General features: G+C 41.9%; 1 protein-coding gene across 9 annotated transcripts in view; it reads right to left on the reverse strand.

The window, feature by feature from the left end:
- Positions 1–18,224, reverse strand: part of LOC111583011 (LIM and calponin homology domains-containing protein 1-like) — a 31,991-nt gene extending 13,767 nt beyond the window's left edge. The window contains exons 1-14 of one of the 9 annotated variants that reach the window (XM_055009736.1): positions 17,895–18,220; positions 8,370–8,440; positions 8,195–8,264; positions 7,993–8,099; positions 7,865–7,895; positions 7,657–7,767; positions 7,204–7,331; positions 6,943–7,013; positions 5,431–5,629; positions 5,046–5,252; positions 4,222–4,539; positions 3,782–4,051; positions 1,408–1,665; positions 33–383 (exon numbers count right to left, since the gene is read on the reverse strand). In XM_055009736.1, coding sequence (XP_054865711.1) covers positions 33–383; positions 1,408–1,665; positions 3,782–4,051; positions 4,222–4,539; positions 5,046–5,252; positions 5,431–5,629; positions 6,943–7,013; positions 7,204–7,331; positions 7,657–7,767; positions 7,865–7,895; positions 7,993–8,099; positions 8,195–8,264; positions 8,370–8,440; positions 17,895–17,999 — 2,297 coding nt within the window. In that variant the 5' untranslated portion in view covers positions 18,000–18,220. Of the gene's footprint in view, positions 1–32; positions 384–1,407; positions 1,666–3,781; positions 4,052–4,221; positions 4,540–5,045; positions 5,253–5,430; positions 5,630–6,942; positions 7,014–7,203; positions 7,332–7,656; positions 7,768–7,864; positions 7,896–7,992; positions 8,100–8,194; positions 8,265–8,369; positions 8,441–17,894 lie in introns of all 9 variants that reach the window. The other 8 variants (XM_055009733.1, XM_055009734.1, XM_055009735.1 and 5 more) reach the window with 8 other exon arrangements.
- Positions 18,225–18,449: the final 225 nt, after the last annotated feature.

An 18,449-nucleotide genomic window follows, 5' to 3' on the forward strand; every position in this document is an offset into this window, starting at 1 on the left:
TTAGATGCAGTCCAAATCAAATCTCAGCCCACCTGTCGTTCACTTTCACGCTCCTGTCTGCCTGGACTTGCTTTTTGTTTCTTGGAGCAGCGTCTGTGGCGCCCTCCCCTCGTGTGCAGCGCCTGGAGGCGGGCATAGGCAGAAAACGGTTGTAAGTTGCTGTAGAGGTGCTTTGTTTATGGAAAACTCCTGTCCTCCTTGCCATCATGTCGTCTTTCTGAAGATCTGGGATTCTCTCCTCTTCCTCCTCTTCATCTTCCTCTGTCCTCCGTTCATATTGAGCCAGACGAGCATCTAGCTCTGCTGGAGTGGCCTCAGGGGTCCAGGGTGGGAGGTCAGCAGAGGCAGGGGTAGCTTGACTGGAGTCAGCTCCGTCTATCTGGCTTTTAGAGTATTGTAAAATGCTCAAACCACAGCAACAAATATGGATACTCTATACTCATGACTGCAACTATAGTTGTAAACTCCAGGCATGAACATGCAAACAAGCAGAGGGGTATAGAATACAGAGTGTAAAGAGGAATAAATTCCAAAAAAAAAAACCACACAACTGTAATGTATAGACATAATGTACACAAACTGGTTGTTAATTATCTCGGGGGTAGAAAGATTTAACTAATCATTACTAAAATCTAAGAATGATTCCTTTATTATAGCCTAACACCAAAGCCCAATCACAATTTTGAGGCCTATATCTAAGACGGGGTTTAAAAAATATATTTGGGGGGTATTTTATGCTTTATTTGATAGCTGCCAGTATGGAAAGGACAGGAAATTAGCAGAGAACCAGGGACGCCACGTGTTCATTGTTGGCGCCCTGAAAACCCTAATGAAGCTGATATTTTAAAGTTCATAAATCATGCAAACAATATATTAGATGACATTAATTTTTTTAACATAAACAAATGTTTTGATCATTACATTTTTTGAACAGGAAATTTTTTTGTCTCTGATTAAGTATGTATTCGGAAAATGATTTCAAATATGTAAAACAGACGTGAAACATCTCTAGAGGAATTTCTTGTTATTCACACATACATTTATGCTAATACTAATATATCTGCAACAAGCTAATATCAGATTCCAAGCAGATTTAGGTAGCTTTGCTTGTTGCAGTTTGTTCATGCAAGTGTGTGAGTGCGTACTTTTGTTTCCTATTGAAACTACAAGCAAATCAGTACAATGCAGAGAAGTGCAAGTTCAAACTACCTAATGCACTAATTCAAATGGGTTTACAATGTAAAACATTTCCCAAAATGACACTGACAAGCAATTTAATCGAATAGCTTCATAAGCAACGCAACAGAAAAGGACCTAGTGTTCCTCAGTGCAGTCCATACTAATGCAGGCGACCTTGGATTTGAGCCAGTGCAGCCTAAGTTGTCTTGCATTTGGCCTCGTCCATACCTGCGTTCCCGCTCTGAAAGCTGGGAGCCCAGGCCAACGGTAGGCATGGCTACGGTTGCCTTGGAACGGAGTCGTCTTAGCAACTCCGTCTCCTCCCCTTCACTTGATATGACTGTGTCTATAGGCTGCTCGATCTCAGTCACGCCCCCAAAGGTCACAACTTTGCTGTGACCTCGTCCAGCCTTTGCTGATCTGCTGAAAGGACTTCCATAATTTTTCTCCAGACAAGCCTGACACACAGGGGCCGGGCTAGCCTCACTGTAGATACAGTCTCACAAATGAAGACAGGCCCACCGACAAAACACGGTTACAAACATCCACACCAACAACAGCCAGGAAAACAGCAGGGGGAAAAGAAACAGGGTGGAAAAGAAAATCATGAGCAACTACAGACAGAGGATCAGACTGTGAAGACAAAAGAAGAATGAGGTGGAAATGCTGAATCAGACAGGAAGTGTGGATGGACAGAAGAGGACAAAGCATTGGATTTTGTATTTGAATCACTTGAACACACACTTATGTTCACGCATACACACCGAGCATTTCATCTGCTCTAGGCAGCCACATTTTCCTACTTGCTGCTGCTCCTCCGGGAACACAAAAAACTCTTTATCCTATCTAATGACATCAGCACAGAGAGAGGAAAACAAAGCCGAAGCAGCGCTCACGGCCAACAGTCGCCTCTTTTTTTGGTCACACACACAGAGTCTCATACACACCGGCCAATTCCCTGCTCTGTTTCAATGCCTGTCAAAGAAGACTGAAGAGGACTGAAGTGCGCAATAATGAGGAGAACAAACAAGCAGATGAGAACATGGGGAGCGACCGAGAACAGCAGAGAAGTCGAGGGAGATATAAAGCTGCTTAGAAAGAAACACTGAATATCTGACACTAAAAGATTCTTAAAGGAGGATACTCAAAGGATGTAACGTTAAATCTATTTCATGTACATTTTATTCGCACTGTGAGGTCAGCTGTTTTAGATTACTAAATCATTTATTAGATAAAGAGCAACTGGCCAAAAAAGAGCCAAAAATACATCTTTAAGCTGTCTGACCAACTGTCAACAAATATCATGTAATAAATGATTTAAACAGTTTGAAATTTTGAGAAATAGCTTATTTGCTATGTTGCCAAGAAATAGATGAGAAGATTGATACCACTTTGGAAAATATTTAGCAACATCCATTTGGCCAACAAACAGCACACTTCACTTCCTCCAAGAGAAATGAAATCTGTGTAACAAAAATTCTGCACAAAAAAGGAGACAAAAAACAAAATCCCACCTAATTAAAGGTACTATATGCTGCACTATATCTTAACCGGTAACTTCACAGTTTGCCTCGAAACTGTTCTTTGCAAAACCTATGTTACACACACAACACCCCCATTAATTTTAAATTGTTGTTTTTATATTAATTATTTTATCTACAGCTATAATTTCAGCACAACTTGGGCTCAGGATAATTGAATACTTGCTTTTAATTATATAACAAGCAAGCTATTTTGCATACACCCTCAAAAATGGCACATCCAAGATGAAAAAGCTTGAGAATACTAATCATTGGATGAGAGAAATGGCATTTCAATCTCGTCTATACCCTGTACATATGGCAGAATTCACAATAAAGTTGACTTTGATGTCAGTGATGCGTGTTGTCAAAAATTATGTATTTTAAGTAAATTCACTGTTCTAGCTTGCATTCATTTTACAAAATAACGTTTGCAAAATGTAGTAAAATAGATGACAGAGAGACATTTTTTTTTCAAATAAAGTGTATTTTGTAGTAGTTTAACCCCTTGACGCCTGAATGTATTTACAATTCAATAAAAAACATTTTTTTGTGCGTTTTTGCTTTCCAGCCGATGCTAAAATAAGTGGAGATTATTAATTTATCTATTACACATCGAACACAGATACACAGATATATAATAATTAGGTCCCACTCTGACCAGTCCTACGAGAAACCAGTGCTTTAAAAGGTTCCGAGGTACGTATTGAATATGCACAAACCGGCATTGGGGGAATGGATATGCTATCTCAGCTGCAGTCTGAATGAAAGTGGTATGATACGAATTCATGACAATAGGCGTCAAGGGGTTAATGAGGATTCAACGAGTTGCCAGTCAAAATAAGATAATAAACCTCCTGATTTTTAAGTCACTGCTGATAACATTTTTCAGAAAGGTCTAGTGACTCTCCTATGTCTTCAACGATCTGCTCGGCTAGAACTGACCAGAAGCCAATGCCAAACACACACACACTGCACATTCTGTCATCAGCTTTTAAACACAAAGTCATGACCAACCACACACTTGACATACAACAGGTGTACTGCATGTGTGCTGAAGCAGAGAGTGTGTGTTGGGGCACCTTGGTTCAGTCATCTTGAGTCTCTCCCACTTCTGCATATCGGCCTGGCTCATGGAGGAAGAAACAAAGCTCATTGGTCCGTCCCTGTGAGGGAGGGGCCTGCTCTGAGCCCGCCTACGAGCCAGGTCGTCCTTCTGCTTATTAGGTATCACCTCAAGCTTTCCCTCTTCTCCCTCATGCTCATCATTCTCCTCTTCCTCATGGCGAGGGGCAGAGTTCAGGAAGGGGTTGTCTCTGCGTGTAATGATGTCAGGGACTGCTTCCTTCTCACTGTCCAATCACAGAGCCAGTACGGCGGTATTACACAGCACACGTTACCCATCAAAAGTGAGCACATCGAACCATACGTGACCACAACAACCAAAGAAAGACAAAGCAGGAAACTGAGAAAGGAAATTTCGACGTGAGTTAGAAGAAAAGGAATAAAAACACCAACATACATGGCTGACCTGATCTCCTTCTCCTGCAGTGTCTGCTGCGAGGCTCGTCTAATGCCCTCCCAGCGCTCGCGGTCTTTGTTGGTACACAAAGGAGCAGGAATGAACTGATGCACCTTAGAAGCAACGGGGCCACGATGGGCTCGTCTGGACGCCAGGTCATCTCTACGAACATCTGGAACTTTCCGTGCTTCGGCCTCCTCTTCGCCATCAGAGGCGGAATCCCACGCAGATTTCTGAGAGCTCAAAAAGTCATTATCACGACGAAGGATGATGTTCGGGGAGGGTGACCGCACTTCTTTTTCCTCCACTATGGGAGGGCTGGGGTTGGAGACGGGACGCATAGCAAGGTCATTACAGAGGGGATTAAAAAAATCCACATTTTGAACAAAAGCAGCAATGTGCAACTTTGGACTGACATGCGCGTAAAAATCTTAATAGCAAATCCTGTTGATTTGTCCAAGATTGCAGACAGAGGTATCATTGTGTGCTTTTGAAAATAAGGACTTCTGACACGAAACTCGAAAGCAGACTCAATCAGGCGGCATTCCCATCCAATTAATCCTGACACAACTGACATGGTTTAAATCAACCTCTCCTATATGCCTCTCTCTCTCTTAACACCAGCAATCAGTGACAAATCAGTATACTCTGACGTAAACATCATCATGAAGTAGCACAACTTCTGCAGCCACACAACTTCACCAAACCAAAAGTTAGTCCACAGCATCAGTGTGAATAGAGCACAAACCTCAAACCAATTTCTCATCACAACTTTAGTCAGTGAGAGCAAACAAGCAGCAGCTCTCATGCTTGTCCTCTCTGACCTGCTGTAGCGAACGGCAGCAGGAAGAACTTTAATTCCTGCCTTCTCTAACTTCTGCAGCTTCCTCTGCTCCAACGCCTGCTGGGTGTCCGGCTCCTCTTCCTGTTTTGCTTTTTCCCCATTGCTCTCAGGTGCCCAAGTGACAGTCTTGGGAGTTTTGTGGTGCAGTCCAGTCTTTTTGTTTTGCTCTGGAGGGGCTTGAGGGTGACTGAAGGATGGTGTGTAATGGCAGGGAAAGATTAGGGATGTGTGTGTGTGTCTGTGCATCCATGTTTGTGTTTTTACCTCGTTCCTTGTTTCCACCGAAGCACTTTAGAATTGATTTTGCTTCACAAATACAAATCATCTGAATTAGAGTGAGTGATGTTTAATGTGTTGCTCATTACCTCCGCTGTTCTCCCTCTTCTGGATGTGGTTTTCGTCGCGGAGCCGGGATGTAGGAGCTGGCGTTGGTTCGGTTAGGAAGGAACTGGTTGAAGGGGATGGAGCTTCTCGATTCACCGCTGGCAGTCCGTCTGGCTAACATGTCGTCCTTCCGCACATCTGGCTTCCTGCTGGCTTCGGCCTCCGAGTCGCTGCCTCGCCCTGGGCAACAAAGAGCAACGGAGCATAACAGGGAAGAGAGTGATGAAGGTGAGAAGGTTATTTTTAATTAGCCCTTGTATAATAATTTCTGCAAAACACTGCAAGCATACAGGATCCAATTTACATCTTACATTAACATGGTTATCAAAGTATATCTGGATAGGAAAGAACACATGTTAATACAAGGTGTAAATACACACAGCATAAATTTCTCATCAGAAATGTAACTGAACTGGCTTGCAGTCCATTCAGACCTCGGTTAGGTGTTAAATCCATACAGTATAACCACAATCACCCTAACTCAACCTTCTCCTATCAGCTCAATGAAGAATCTGCAGAAGCTAACAAGTGCTTCACAAAAAGCCCTACTTTTCCTCCCACAATGACCCATGTTTGTTAACAAATCACCTAATTAATTTTCTTAGTGACACTGACCATTTATAACAAAGGTAGAATTAACATAAATATCAATTATTAATACCAGGTATAAATGCAAACACCCACGCATCAAATGCCATTATCCAGACAAGGTCTTCAGATAAAAATCATATATTAATGCGGCGTCTAAATGCTGTTTCCAGTTGTTGTCACCTACTAGCTTAATGTTTTATCAATAGAATTTATCTCCATGTTTCATGTCAGTATTGTCAAGCCTATGACTGAAATAGTGCACGCCAATTTTAGATACCACATATTATGAGATGCTGGCAGAATATTTAGGATAGTAGGATATTGTTTGGTAAGCAGTAACCCACTTTCTCTGTGACCTGCACGGAACGTAGGGAATGAGGCTATTCCTGGCTTTGGGATAGTGTTTTTCTTGTCACCCTGCTGCACATATATTGTACTGTCAACATGAAAGACATAAACAGGATGCTTGTGATAGCCCACAGACATATGACAAGCAGGATGTTGACCTCAGCCTGCGTTTCCCAGGTCCAAATCTCTAGTGATTGCTACTTAGACCAACAGCTGCTGCATCTGGGGCACCACACACACACAATCTGAGACACTCAGCTGTTGTCCAGCCAGCCGGACTTGTCATACTATACGAAGGTTAAAACCCCAACATGCTGGAGTACAGCAGTCAGTCTTTTTCTGGATGAGTGGTTTTGTATTTAAAGGAGTAGTTCGACAGTTTTTTTAGGTGCACTTTCTTTCCTAGAGCAAAAAGAGACAATTGATACCACTCTAGTGTTTAATGAGACTATATTAGCTTAGCATAAACAGTACAAGCAGGGAGAAGCAGTAGTACTAGTAGCTAGCCTGGCTTTCTCAAAAATTAAAAAAAAGACACATTTATCGCAACTGACCATCACTGTTTCCTCGATTTACCACGTCAGGAGAAGGACTGTGCTGTGAGCGGGAGCCAAAGGAATCCAGACTGAAATAAAAAGAAAATACACCAGAACACGCATATTAAAGTTTGACAAATAGCAATTAAATTTGCACATTGAACATTTATTTGAATGCAGGTTTTGTGTTTTGCTGAACTTCTCATGAGTGATCTTAAATGCCCTTGTGTGTGTGCAACCACATATCAGCGTGCATGTGCACTGAAAGATGTCTCCCACCTGTCTAGGGAGTTGTCTCGGGTGTGTCGCGGTGGAGAGAGAGACTCGCTTCTCTCAGAGTCCCAGCAGTCGTAGCCGCTGTCTCTGACGCAACGCTTCTGTGGACTGTCCCCTCCTTCCTCGCTCTCCTACACACACAAAGCCAATTAGACAACGTGATGTTATAGGAAAAGCTTTATACAGGAGGAAAATGCATGAAGAAGCTCACTTAAAATTCAATACATCGGTTGTCTCACTGTTTTGCATAAGAAACCTAATAAAAACTTATTTGAATTGAGCCAATCTGTCCAAACTCAAAAGTTGTGGTGTGTTTGTCTCTTGTCTCGTGACTCTCCGACACCCCAACAAAGACAGAAGGAACTAACAAATCTATCCCTGGCGCTCCTCAATGCCTCCACTATCTGCTCTCCTCCTCCTCCTCCCTACTCTTTCCCACTCAATGAGTTTACTCACCACCTTCATCTGAGCTAGAAGCCCTTCAAACTCCTTGAGGTTGAGCGTAGGGCCGCTGTAGGAGGCATAGCCACTGGCAGCCTTTCCCAACCAGAACACTGTGTTCAGCACCTGCGAGGCAAAGATGAAGCGTTTGGTGTAATTTTATAAACGTTCAAGATAGCACAAGAGTAAAAAAAAAAAAAGAAGAGAGTTCCACACAACTCACATTTTTTAGTTTGCGGTTGCAGTCGGAGTCCCTAATGAGAGAGAAGTGTGTTATTATTGTGTGGTATGGCAATAAAAGAGACCTCCATAGGAACATGAAGGCAGACGCATGTTCAGAAGTGTATTTACTTGAAGTTCGCTCGTATGGAAGTGTCTTGCAAGTCGCCGGGGTCAAACAGCTGGGAACCCCTGAGGCCCAACTCCTCGCAGCCCCTCAGAAAGACTGACAGGTTGTCCTACAGGAAACAGCAGGGGACAACAGTCAGTTTAGCACTTTGACGAATAGGGTGGTTTACTGAGCCGAATGTCACAGTGGAGAGTGTCTTCTTACCAGGCCGGCGATGGGGGTGGGCAGTCTGTTGATCTTCTTGACCAGCCCCGGTTTGATTGCACTCAGCAGCCTGTGTGGAGGAGGGGAGGAGCAGAGATTTATTGAGTCTTAGGGGAGTTTATGTGTGTTGTTGCTCCTGCAGGCATCGAAAACTGAGGTGATGTCACAGGCTTACTCGCATAACAGGATGCCGTTCTCCAGAGCACTGCGGAAGTCCTTGTCTCCAAAGCTCTTCCCTGTTACAGCCTGCGGAAGGACAGGAAGAGACAGATGTGAAGACTTGTGTAGGCTACAGCTAAGAAATACATGCAATTTTTATTTTTTACCCATAAGATGCAAGAGAATAATGAAAATGCCCATTACAATCTCTCAAAGGGCCAATGCTCATGGATCTTTGTTCAGTTTACAACAGTATGAAACAGTGAAAAGCGGTGGATTTTTGCATTTGAGAAGTTTTTCTGGAAGTAGATGTCAGGCACACTACCAAGCATTTTGTGTGATAAAAGGGACATAACTCATTTTTAAAATGGTTTAAGTTGAACTTTTTCATCATGCTGTTCATCCCTGTGCCATACAAACGATTAGAACAATGTACTAGGCCGATATTACTTAAAAATATTTTGGTATGACACTATTTACAAAATACAGATCATTACTGACAATCAGATAAATGTTTAAGACATTTATCAAATAAAAATTAATGTGATGAGGCCAGATTTTGGCAAATTTCTATCTTCTATCTTCCAGAGGCACTGTAAATATGTCCTTTTGAGGTCCTTGACCCTGCAGTGGGCATCTGCTTAGTCCTAATAAGATCTTTGTAGACGAGTATTATACACTATAGTTCTGGAAAAGTGCCTCTCGATGGGAACCTGCTGCTTCCCAGTTCACCCTTCCCCCAACATTTTGCTTCAGTAGAAACCAAATTAGAGTGATGGCAGGTCAGTGACACACTGCTTTGCGTCCTCATTCCATTTTGTCCAAAATACACCCATGTGCCACAATGATAACCTCAATCCTCTAACCTGGAGTCAATTCTGTGCGGGCAGGAGAGGCGAAGAGAATCAGGATACTAACACTGATATATGTTCATGACACCAACCCACACACTGCCTTTCTGAGCTGTTGTGCAACCAGCAGCCAAAGATGAATGGAAAAGAAGAGAGGGTTGGCTGATGCCGTTTTGACATCTAATCCAGATTAGCAGAGATTACAGTTAGCGCCCAAACTGTTAACTGAAGGCCCACACTCTCTCTGATTCCGCTGCTCATACATACGCTCCTTTACATGCTTTCTCAGCCAAACAAATGCACTTACAGTGATCTGATTTAAGAATCTGCAAGTCTAAATACTTCAATTTGTGATGCAAAAAAAAAGGAGTCTTTCCTTGTCTTCCTCTGCTGCGTCCCCCTAGTGATACTTGTGATTCATTTCTAGTTTTTTAAATACATATCTGCTGCACATGCACCATATGTACGTGAGGAAAACACACACCCACACACTCACACACACAAACGCAGTGCATCTGCAACTATGACAACTGCCTATTGTTTTTTTGTTATATAAGTGATGGCCAGATGTTTCCCATTGGCAACCCCTTCTTTGTCTTGTCTTTCATCATTCTGTGGTTGTGTGTGTGGCACTTTTGCTCACACACAAAGTTCATATGTCTATCTTTGTGAGTACTCTCACTGACCATGCATTCTTTATTTAGTTATTGTAACCTCAACCATCATGACTAAATGCCTGAACCCGAGCCTAACCCTAAAACCAAATCTTAACTCTCAAACAGAACTTTGACGATGGGTCTAAAGGTGAGCGCTGCCCAAAACGTCCTCACTCCCAAGGTCTACTCAAACTCAAATTGATTCTCCTCCAACATTTCAAAGACTCCAAGTCTTTGAAACATTTACAGCACGGCCATGCATAATTTAATCACAGAGCAGAGTACTGTATTGAGGCGAGAGCAGGACTACTGTTTGAGTTTTGTGTAGGTAGTGAGTGTGGAGGAGGCAGGACACAGACAGTGGGTGAGGGGTGTAGGTGGTTAATGATGCGAGCTGAAACTGAAATACAGCAATTAAAATGTAGAGAGTGTACTCGGACACGTTTTTGATACAGAGATCATGAGTGTTTAAGCAGAAGACAAAAAGATTGTCATGTGTGTGTTAAAATAAGGGACGGAGTGTATGCGTTTATGTGAGTATTCATGGCTGCTACAACACCAAGCCAAAAGCCTCGGGGCATTTCAGCGCCAGCGACAGTAATTTGACCCTCCTCTGCTCCTTCTGAGCCCTCATGGAGGATTACTCTGCTTAGCCTGGTGAATGGCAGCAGCAGCTACTATTTAAACCCCGAGGTGGGAGTGTGTGAGTGTGTGTGGAAGGGCAGCGGGGAAGCAGAAGTAGGCCAAAGTACCCCTTATTTTAACAACTGAATAAAGATGGAAGGAACGAGAGGCTGGAAAAACAGAAAGCAGAGGAAAACGTGCCGCACGTCAAGCTAGTGGCACAATTTCAAAAAGAACACTGTGCACTGTAATATATCAAAATGGTAAAATCTGGAATTTTGCAGGTTCAGACAAATAGTGAAAATAATGTTGCTGCAGCTGACTGACTTTGTTGTTTATGTTTATCACGGGACCTTTCACTCATTACATTAGCATTCAAGCTAGCCATTTCATTTCTCTGTAATCTTGAAAAAAGCCAGATGGTTAATTAGTAACTCTTAGCTCTTTTCTGAGGGTATTTTACAGAATTAAAAGATTCTTTGTAAGAAAAAAACGCCCCATCTTCAGCCAAATAACATTTTTTTAATAAGTATCCCCTCTCTCCTTGCTTATTTTGTAGACATAATATAAATTCAAACAGGTTTTAGTATAAAACTCTAAAAAAAAAAATAACAGTAATCAAGAGAAGCATCAACATACACAATAAAAACTAGCAATACTTTTTGTAGTTTGCTTCAAATCAAACAGATTGAAAACAAACACACACTAAGTAATTTTATGTCAGCATCTGCATTTGTACTATGAAATCCAATTCAGTTCAGTTTAAAATAAAACTTTATTTGCAAATGTGGTCTGAACTTGAAGACAGGGCTAAAAATCTTTATGGTTCAGTGGATGCTGTGTTTTTTCCATGGAAATTCTACTGTTTAGCTGTATGACTCAAATTCAATTTTACAGTAATGCTGAGCTGATACGATTAGTTGCACAGAAAATAAAAACAAGATATTTTTAAGATGTTCTCTTGCAGCCAGAGAATTAGTAATGAGCATTTTTCTGTTTTTTTAAATTGTTTTTATTTCACATTTTGTCAAAAAAAATCATTAAACAAAAATAATCTTCAGATTCATCAAAAATGAAAATAATCTCTAGTTGTAGTCCAAGGATTATACATGACAGGCATAAACTGAGGATTGCTAAGCTGTCAGTGCGCCTACAGTAAGACCAGTCCTGAAATTACAGTGAATGGATTTATGGTTACCTTGGCTTATAATGTGCTGTTGTCACTTTATTTGACAGAAATCTTCTCATTTTCCTGTTGTTTCTGACCATATAATGAACAAAAATGTCAATTATGTTTGAGTAAATTAAACCCCACTGATGAAAAAGCTATTTTATGTTAATTGTTGTCTGGCGATTTTCCTTTGAAGCTGGCTAAAATGTTTTTGGGATGCACCAAAAATTCCTGTGCACAGCAAAAGCCTGGACTTATTGTGCAGGAAGCAATGGCCATGCAGACTATTGGAGCACTACTGTGATGCAATGACCACCAAGAGACACAAATGTTTAATTAGTGGTGGTTGCATAAGCCTTATTATGATGTTCTACAGGCCATTTGTGCAATAAAGTCATGATACAAACAAAGCAGTAGACAACAAAGAGGGAAAAAAACTGAAAGAGAGAAAGACAGAGAAAAAGTCATAATCCAGATGCACTGTGGATAATCTGGGTCAGAGTAATTAACCACAGTGAGTCAACACGAGACAGAACCAGACTTCTAAGTTACTGACAGCTGATATTCAACTCAGAAACAGTTCACTGATATTTTTCTAGTAAACTTGCTGTACAAAATATTTTGAAGCTGTACATAAAAGTTCTTTTTTTTAGCGTAATAGATGATTAGGGAGTGTCATAGAATTTTCATTGCATAATATTTTAGTATTTTCCATTCAAGCAGCATATGTGATGAAAACGTGTTTTCTGACATAAAATTTGGGGACTATTTAAGTATCTGTGTGGGAAATATGCAACAATAGAAGAACTCAGGAAGAGGGCAAATATCTTTTTACAGCACTGTATATTATTAGGAAGTGTCAGCATTTTCATTGCATAACATTTTGGGATTTTCAATTCAAACAAGATATGTAACAAAAAAAATGATTTTCTGACATAAGATGTTTTTAGAAATGCATTCACATTTTATTCATACTTACTGGTTAGACTTCAGGACACTATTTACTGTATTTTAGTAGTAAATTATCTTAAGATTTAGCCTCTAAACTTGCACATTTAAGCGCAAAAAATGGAACATTTGTCCAGTTATTACACCACACTTTAGATATAATCACTATTAGCCTGGTTGCATGTATATCTCAGTGCACTTTGCATCTTAAATTATAGTATAATCAAGTGCATTGCCTTTTACAAACAGCTTAGCATCAAAATCTACACAGCAAAGACTAATGCTACTTGAAAAATCAGTCAGTCTACAAACACCGCTAACTTTTAGATAATGCTTCACATAAACATGTCAACGTGTTTAACTTCACATGTGGCGATCTAACACCAACTCTGTGGATTTCCAGAAACATCACAAATCACTGAGGCATGACAGACACCTTTGCCAACAACAAGTCTGCGTCATCATTGTTTCACAATCTTTCACTCGGCATTTGATGCACAGTAAATCCATGAATCCCTGCTTTCACTCTCTCTTGTGCAGACACAGCTGGCTGTCTGAGACTATTGGAGTTAATCTGCCGAGGACAGCTGTGACATCTGGCGCACACACTCTTATTCAGTCATGCGCATTCTTTCATTTATTCCTTGTGTGTCTCAGCCAGACTCTTATGACGCTGTATGTCAGTGACAGCAGAGGTTAACTGCTGTCACTGAAGTTAGCTTAGCATTTCCCTAAGCCTGTATAACTCTAACCTGCTCAATGTCACATCCAACAGTTTTTAAAGCACCTCTGACCGAGTGTACCGGCTTTGAGACAGTCTAATCCACCCTTGTCTTGTCTATAAACAGAACGGTTTTGTCTATGCCAGTCTAATTTCCTGCCCGGGTCATTTGGTGATATATAGCCTACTGCTCTACTGCATCCCTGGAAACAGTGACACCTGAGAGCTTGCCGTTGTTATGTTCCCATAGTGACTGGTGTCACCCAACCGGGGCGTGTCCGAGGTCGCGAGCCGTATCATGCATAGCTGATTGGCGTCTGTGAGTGTGCATACACTTTGCATATACAAACGCGCAGACTGGAAATGCTTCGTGGAGCGCAGGGCGGCATGGTTAACCCTGAATCATGCCCACCTGTGAGAGCACATAAATACACCACTAGAAATAGAGTCAGCCTGACCAGCCTGAAAATAACTGGAGAATTAGGAGGCACCAAGACGACAAAGCAAGAAGAAGCAAAGACGCAGCAGGAGAGATTAGGACTTAGAGACCAGCATTAACATTGACTAAACTGAGCTCGCTACTGATGGGGCATGTTGCATTTACACTGCAGTTTGAAGTCTTATCCAAATATCTTGTATTTACTGCTACTTTTACTAGTTGGGAGTCGGGATAGACAGTTTAGCGGCCTGGCTGACTATCATGGCCGACATTTGGCATTTTCCTGATTGTCGGTATTTTTGTTGACTGATTATTCGATTATTGATAAACTAAGTGTGCTACTTCAGGTCTGAGCAGCCTCCCCTCTCTGTCTGTCATCACTCTGTGGTGTCAGAAATGTCTCTCAAGCAACAACTGAACAGCAAACACAAGCTGCTGACACAAACCAGGAAATTAGCTTCTTTCACAGTGGCCAAGGCTATGCTAATGGACAGCCGCTAAGTTAGAAGGCAGCTACAGATTACCCTGAAACAGATTCTGGAAAATAAAAATTATTATTGCTTCAAGATATGAACCTTACTGGCAAAAAAGTGACAAAACAGTGAAAGATTAAGGAAATAGCGAAGAACAGCCAGAGACAAACTAATGAATCTCAGCCGAGAGTGTCTTAATTTCATCACTCCAATTTCTATTTTACATTTTCAGTTATAGTCACCCTTATTAATGAAGAAGCCTAGTCATGAATGACCAGTTCTCTGCTATCACAGACTGTTAAAACATTACATTTAATGCTCCAAATATCGATCATCGCCTTTCTTGATCAACAATAATCTGCAAACCCATATCAGGCAATCTGTAGTTGGGAGGAAAGATTGCATCATGTGAAGCTATTCATTAATGAAGATTTATGTAATGCTATTCATGTGGCATTTGTAATAATATTGTAAGTCATGCTAGATGAATTGCACGTAATTAAAGCAAACACTAGCTCAGCTAACATCACCACAATGATGAGGCAAGTTAGCCACAAAATTGTAAGGGAATGTTTGCTTGTGTAAAAAAAACTTGGAGTTTTTCCATATTTCCTAAAAGTGGCTTGTAGCACTCAGATCATAGTATTGAAAAGGCTTTATTTTCATGTTGACACCAAAGTCAGGTATCACCTGTTTATTTTACCATTTCTGTCTGTCTTATGTCAAAATTTGTGTAATGTAAGTTTCTCAGTTTAAGTTAAAGCTGTGTATACCAACTTTTTTTAGCTTGTTAGTCCTTAACACTCCGGTACTTGTGTCTACTGGTACTAGGTGAAACAGAAAGTGATCTGAATGAACTTTTACAGACTTAGTAGTAAAATTGTCCACGTTCACAACACTTTTTACTTTCCTGTCTCATTAATCATTATGGGACTTATGTGACTTACCTCTGACTTCGACCCCTGTGGAGGTCCTGACCCCTAGATTAGGAACCCCTATGTTAAACAGACCATTTTAAAAACCGCCTGGATGCATGTCTAATCTCAGTTTGGATTTCAGTCTTAACTGTGTGCACTGATTGAAGACCTATTTGCTTTGGTGAGCTGTGAAACATTACTGAAATATCACGAGTTTTAAACAATCACTAATATTTTGGTAAATGTTTTGTTTGCTGTGTGTTGTGTCTTTCATTAAAACACCATTTTTAGAAGGTTGTCAATGTAAACCATAAAATGAAAAAGGTTTTCTAGAACGACAATGGACTAAATGAGTGTAGCAAGGTTGCATTTTATTTTCGTTGCATCAAATTGGTTAGAGTTGCAGTTGAGGATCTTTAATAACATCAGTTTAGTGATGCATCGTTGTAAGGCCATCACCTACTCTCTAACTTACAGCTTTCATTAAGAGGAAGGTAAGAATACCACTTACTCTCGTCTACAAGACTGTTTCAAAATTCTCCCAAACGACTCTTATCCATAGAGCCCAAGGTTGTTAATTTTGGCCTTACGGGTACTGTCTAATATTGCGGATGTTTTTTTAAGGTGGAAGTGTAAAAGAAATAGCCTAAGGTCAAGAGGTTAACCTACTTGTCATCTTACTCATTTTCAAACAAAGACCTCAAAGGGCATAAACTTTTTTTTGGACTACGTGGTTGCAGTCTTACATTTATCTACAGATTTAGCAAATACACCTAAACCACCAGAGCTTGTGGTGAACTGGCTTACATATGGGACAACCAGCCAGAAGTGACTACTGGTCCACAAGTATGGCTACCTCCTATCTGATAGGTCAAGCACACAACACCACAGTGACTAACTATAATTAGAAATTGTCTCCGATATGGACACAGAATCGATTAGGATCTAATAGAGGTAGTTAGAAGCAGAGTGGTCTAACGCACAAAAAAAAAAAACAGAGTTTTACACAATTTCTGGTCTAGATTTTAGTGGCAAAGTGATCTAACCCACAACCACAATATAGCGTTGTAGTGGTGCTGCGAATGTTAGACCATTCTTGAAAACACAAAACTTAGAACACGTTTTTCTCAAAAACTACAGAAAGTGGGTTAGACCATTCTGCTTCCAAATCCTCCAACAGTAAACAGCACGGTGTACTTTTCTTTAAGGCAGTTGAGGTGCTACAGTTTATCAGCAGTAGTTAACATCATGAACCTAGCTGCACCATAGCTGGATAATATTTCACTGTAAAAGTCCCATCCACTAGTCATATCAACTGCTTTTATCAACATATGGCAACAGGTAGCCACAACATATTATATATACCATAACTGGGGGTAATTATGGTTCTGTGATGGACTGGAGACCTGGTCAAGATGTAGCCTGTCTTTAGCCGTAAGTCAGACAGGATAGACTCCAACCATAGAGTTAAATTAATATCACTATTCCAATCATAAACAAACTATGGATGTTTCACCTTAGGTGAACTTTTCCCCCACAAATACACCTGCATCTCCTCTCTTGTGTTGTTCTGAATAAACAAAACGTTATTTGTACATGTATTAGTCCATGCACATCAGATAATTAGCTACCTTCACTGTAAATTAAATAAAATTTAATAAACAGCGTTTACGTACTGAATTGGGCCAAAAGGCTTTTGTTTGTTGCACCTTTTGCATGGAATATGTTGCAGAAAGGCTGGAAATTCACCGAGTTAATCTAAATGAGAGCTTTTAAATCCAAACTGCGAGTTCTTGTGGCTGGCTCCACAACATGCACTTGTTTTTCATAACTTGCATGTAATTGTAATTTTTTAAATTAGTTTTTAGATAGTGTTTTAATCACGTTTTAACTGTGTAATTCTGTAACTGTTTTGTATTTGCTGCTGCCTATCTTGGCCTGGACTCCCTTGAAAAAGAGGGATTTCTCCTCGTGGTGGATGTGATCAGTATGGATCTAAGCCTCTCCAAATTAAGTTATGTCTTTTGGTTTTTGTGCACCACTCCAAGATTTTCAGTGGCCTCCATATTTCCAGCCCGGTGAACAATTTCTGGAAGCTCCCCTGCAGCCAGTACAGTCTGCGGGAGTCCTGTGAAGATAAAGCCAAAACTTTCTACATCAAAAACCATCTTTGTTGTCCCATCAAACCTTCGCATCCTCTGGTGTGAGCCTCTACGTTGGCAGGTAGCTAAGCTGAAGCAGAAAATAGGTCAAATCATGATTCACCACTCGGGCTTATGGAGGGAGGATGATGATGGTTGGGAGCGATGCAGCAAAAACCACCGATGATAATCTCATCCGATGACTGTCGGTACAGTGGAGCATCTCGTGCGTGAACGCTGCCCCGGTTTCATAACCATGGCAACCGGAATCCCCCCGCGTCCGAACAAGGGGGCGTTCCCGCTCCCGGTTAACAGAAAACACCGACACTTTTGGAGGCTGTTTACGGTGCGTTTTCTGGGCTTCCGCGGCGTTGAAAGTCCCCACGGTGCTCAGCGTGGGTGTCCACTTTCATTGGGAGGCAGGCGAACGTGAAAACTTTTCACACACACGGCTGTTCCACGCGGTAACCCGACACTGCATAGTCTCCCCAACAGGTGACGGTGCACCGGTGTTGTGTATTTATATCCCCGGTCACTGAATATGACCCGGTTCTGTCCCCCGGCGTGCCGTGGCAGCAGGCCCGGTTCCCCCACACTTACCTCGATCCATTTCTGCGCCTCCAGGCAGGCTGGTTCGGGATGGTTCGGCTCCGGTGGCGCCTGCTCCCGCGGCGGGGACTCTCGACAGGCTGCGGGGCTCGCCATCACCGGGCAGGCCGTTCCACCGACAGCGAAGTGATGATACTGTGATGCGTACTAGAGCTCCGTCCGGATGCCCGGTGTCGGTGCTCCCGCGTTTATTTTCCTACCGGACCCGCAAACTTCACGCGCAGTCAGTGCGGTGCGTGGATCCTCTATGGCGCAGAGACGAGCGGCTCCTCGCGACGCTGCAACACGAACCGCGCGCTAAAAATACCGAGTTCTTGTTCGGCCGAAGTGCGCGAGAGCTACTGCTGCCCTCAGACACCGCCACGGCCGCGCGATTCAGCAGGCGTGAACGCGCAGGCAGGAATCTCTGCGGGGGAGGTCGAGATACACAAGAGAGAGAGAGATAGACAGGAGAGAGAGAGACAGAGACAGGAGACAGAGAGACAGGAGACAGAGAGGGAGGGGGGAGACAGAGAGAGAGAGACGGGAGAGAGAGAGAAAGACATG

The sequence above is a fragment of the Amphiprion ocellaris genome, chromosome 4, assembly GCF_022539595.1.
Source record: "Amphiprion ocellaris isolate individual 3 ecotype Okinawa chromosome 4, ASM2253959v1, whole genome shotgun sequence".
NCBI lineage: Eukaryota > Metazoa > Chordata > Actinopteri > Pomacentridae > Amphiprion > Amphiprion ocellaris.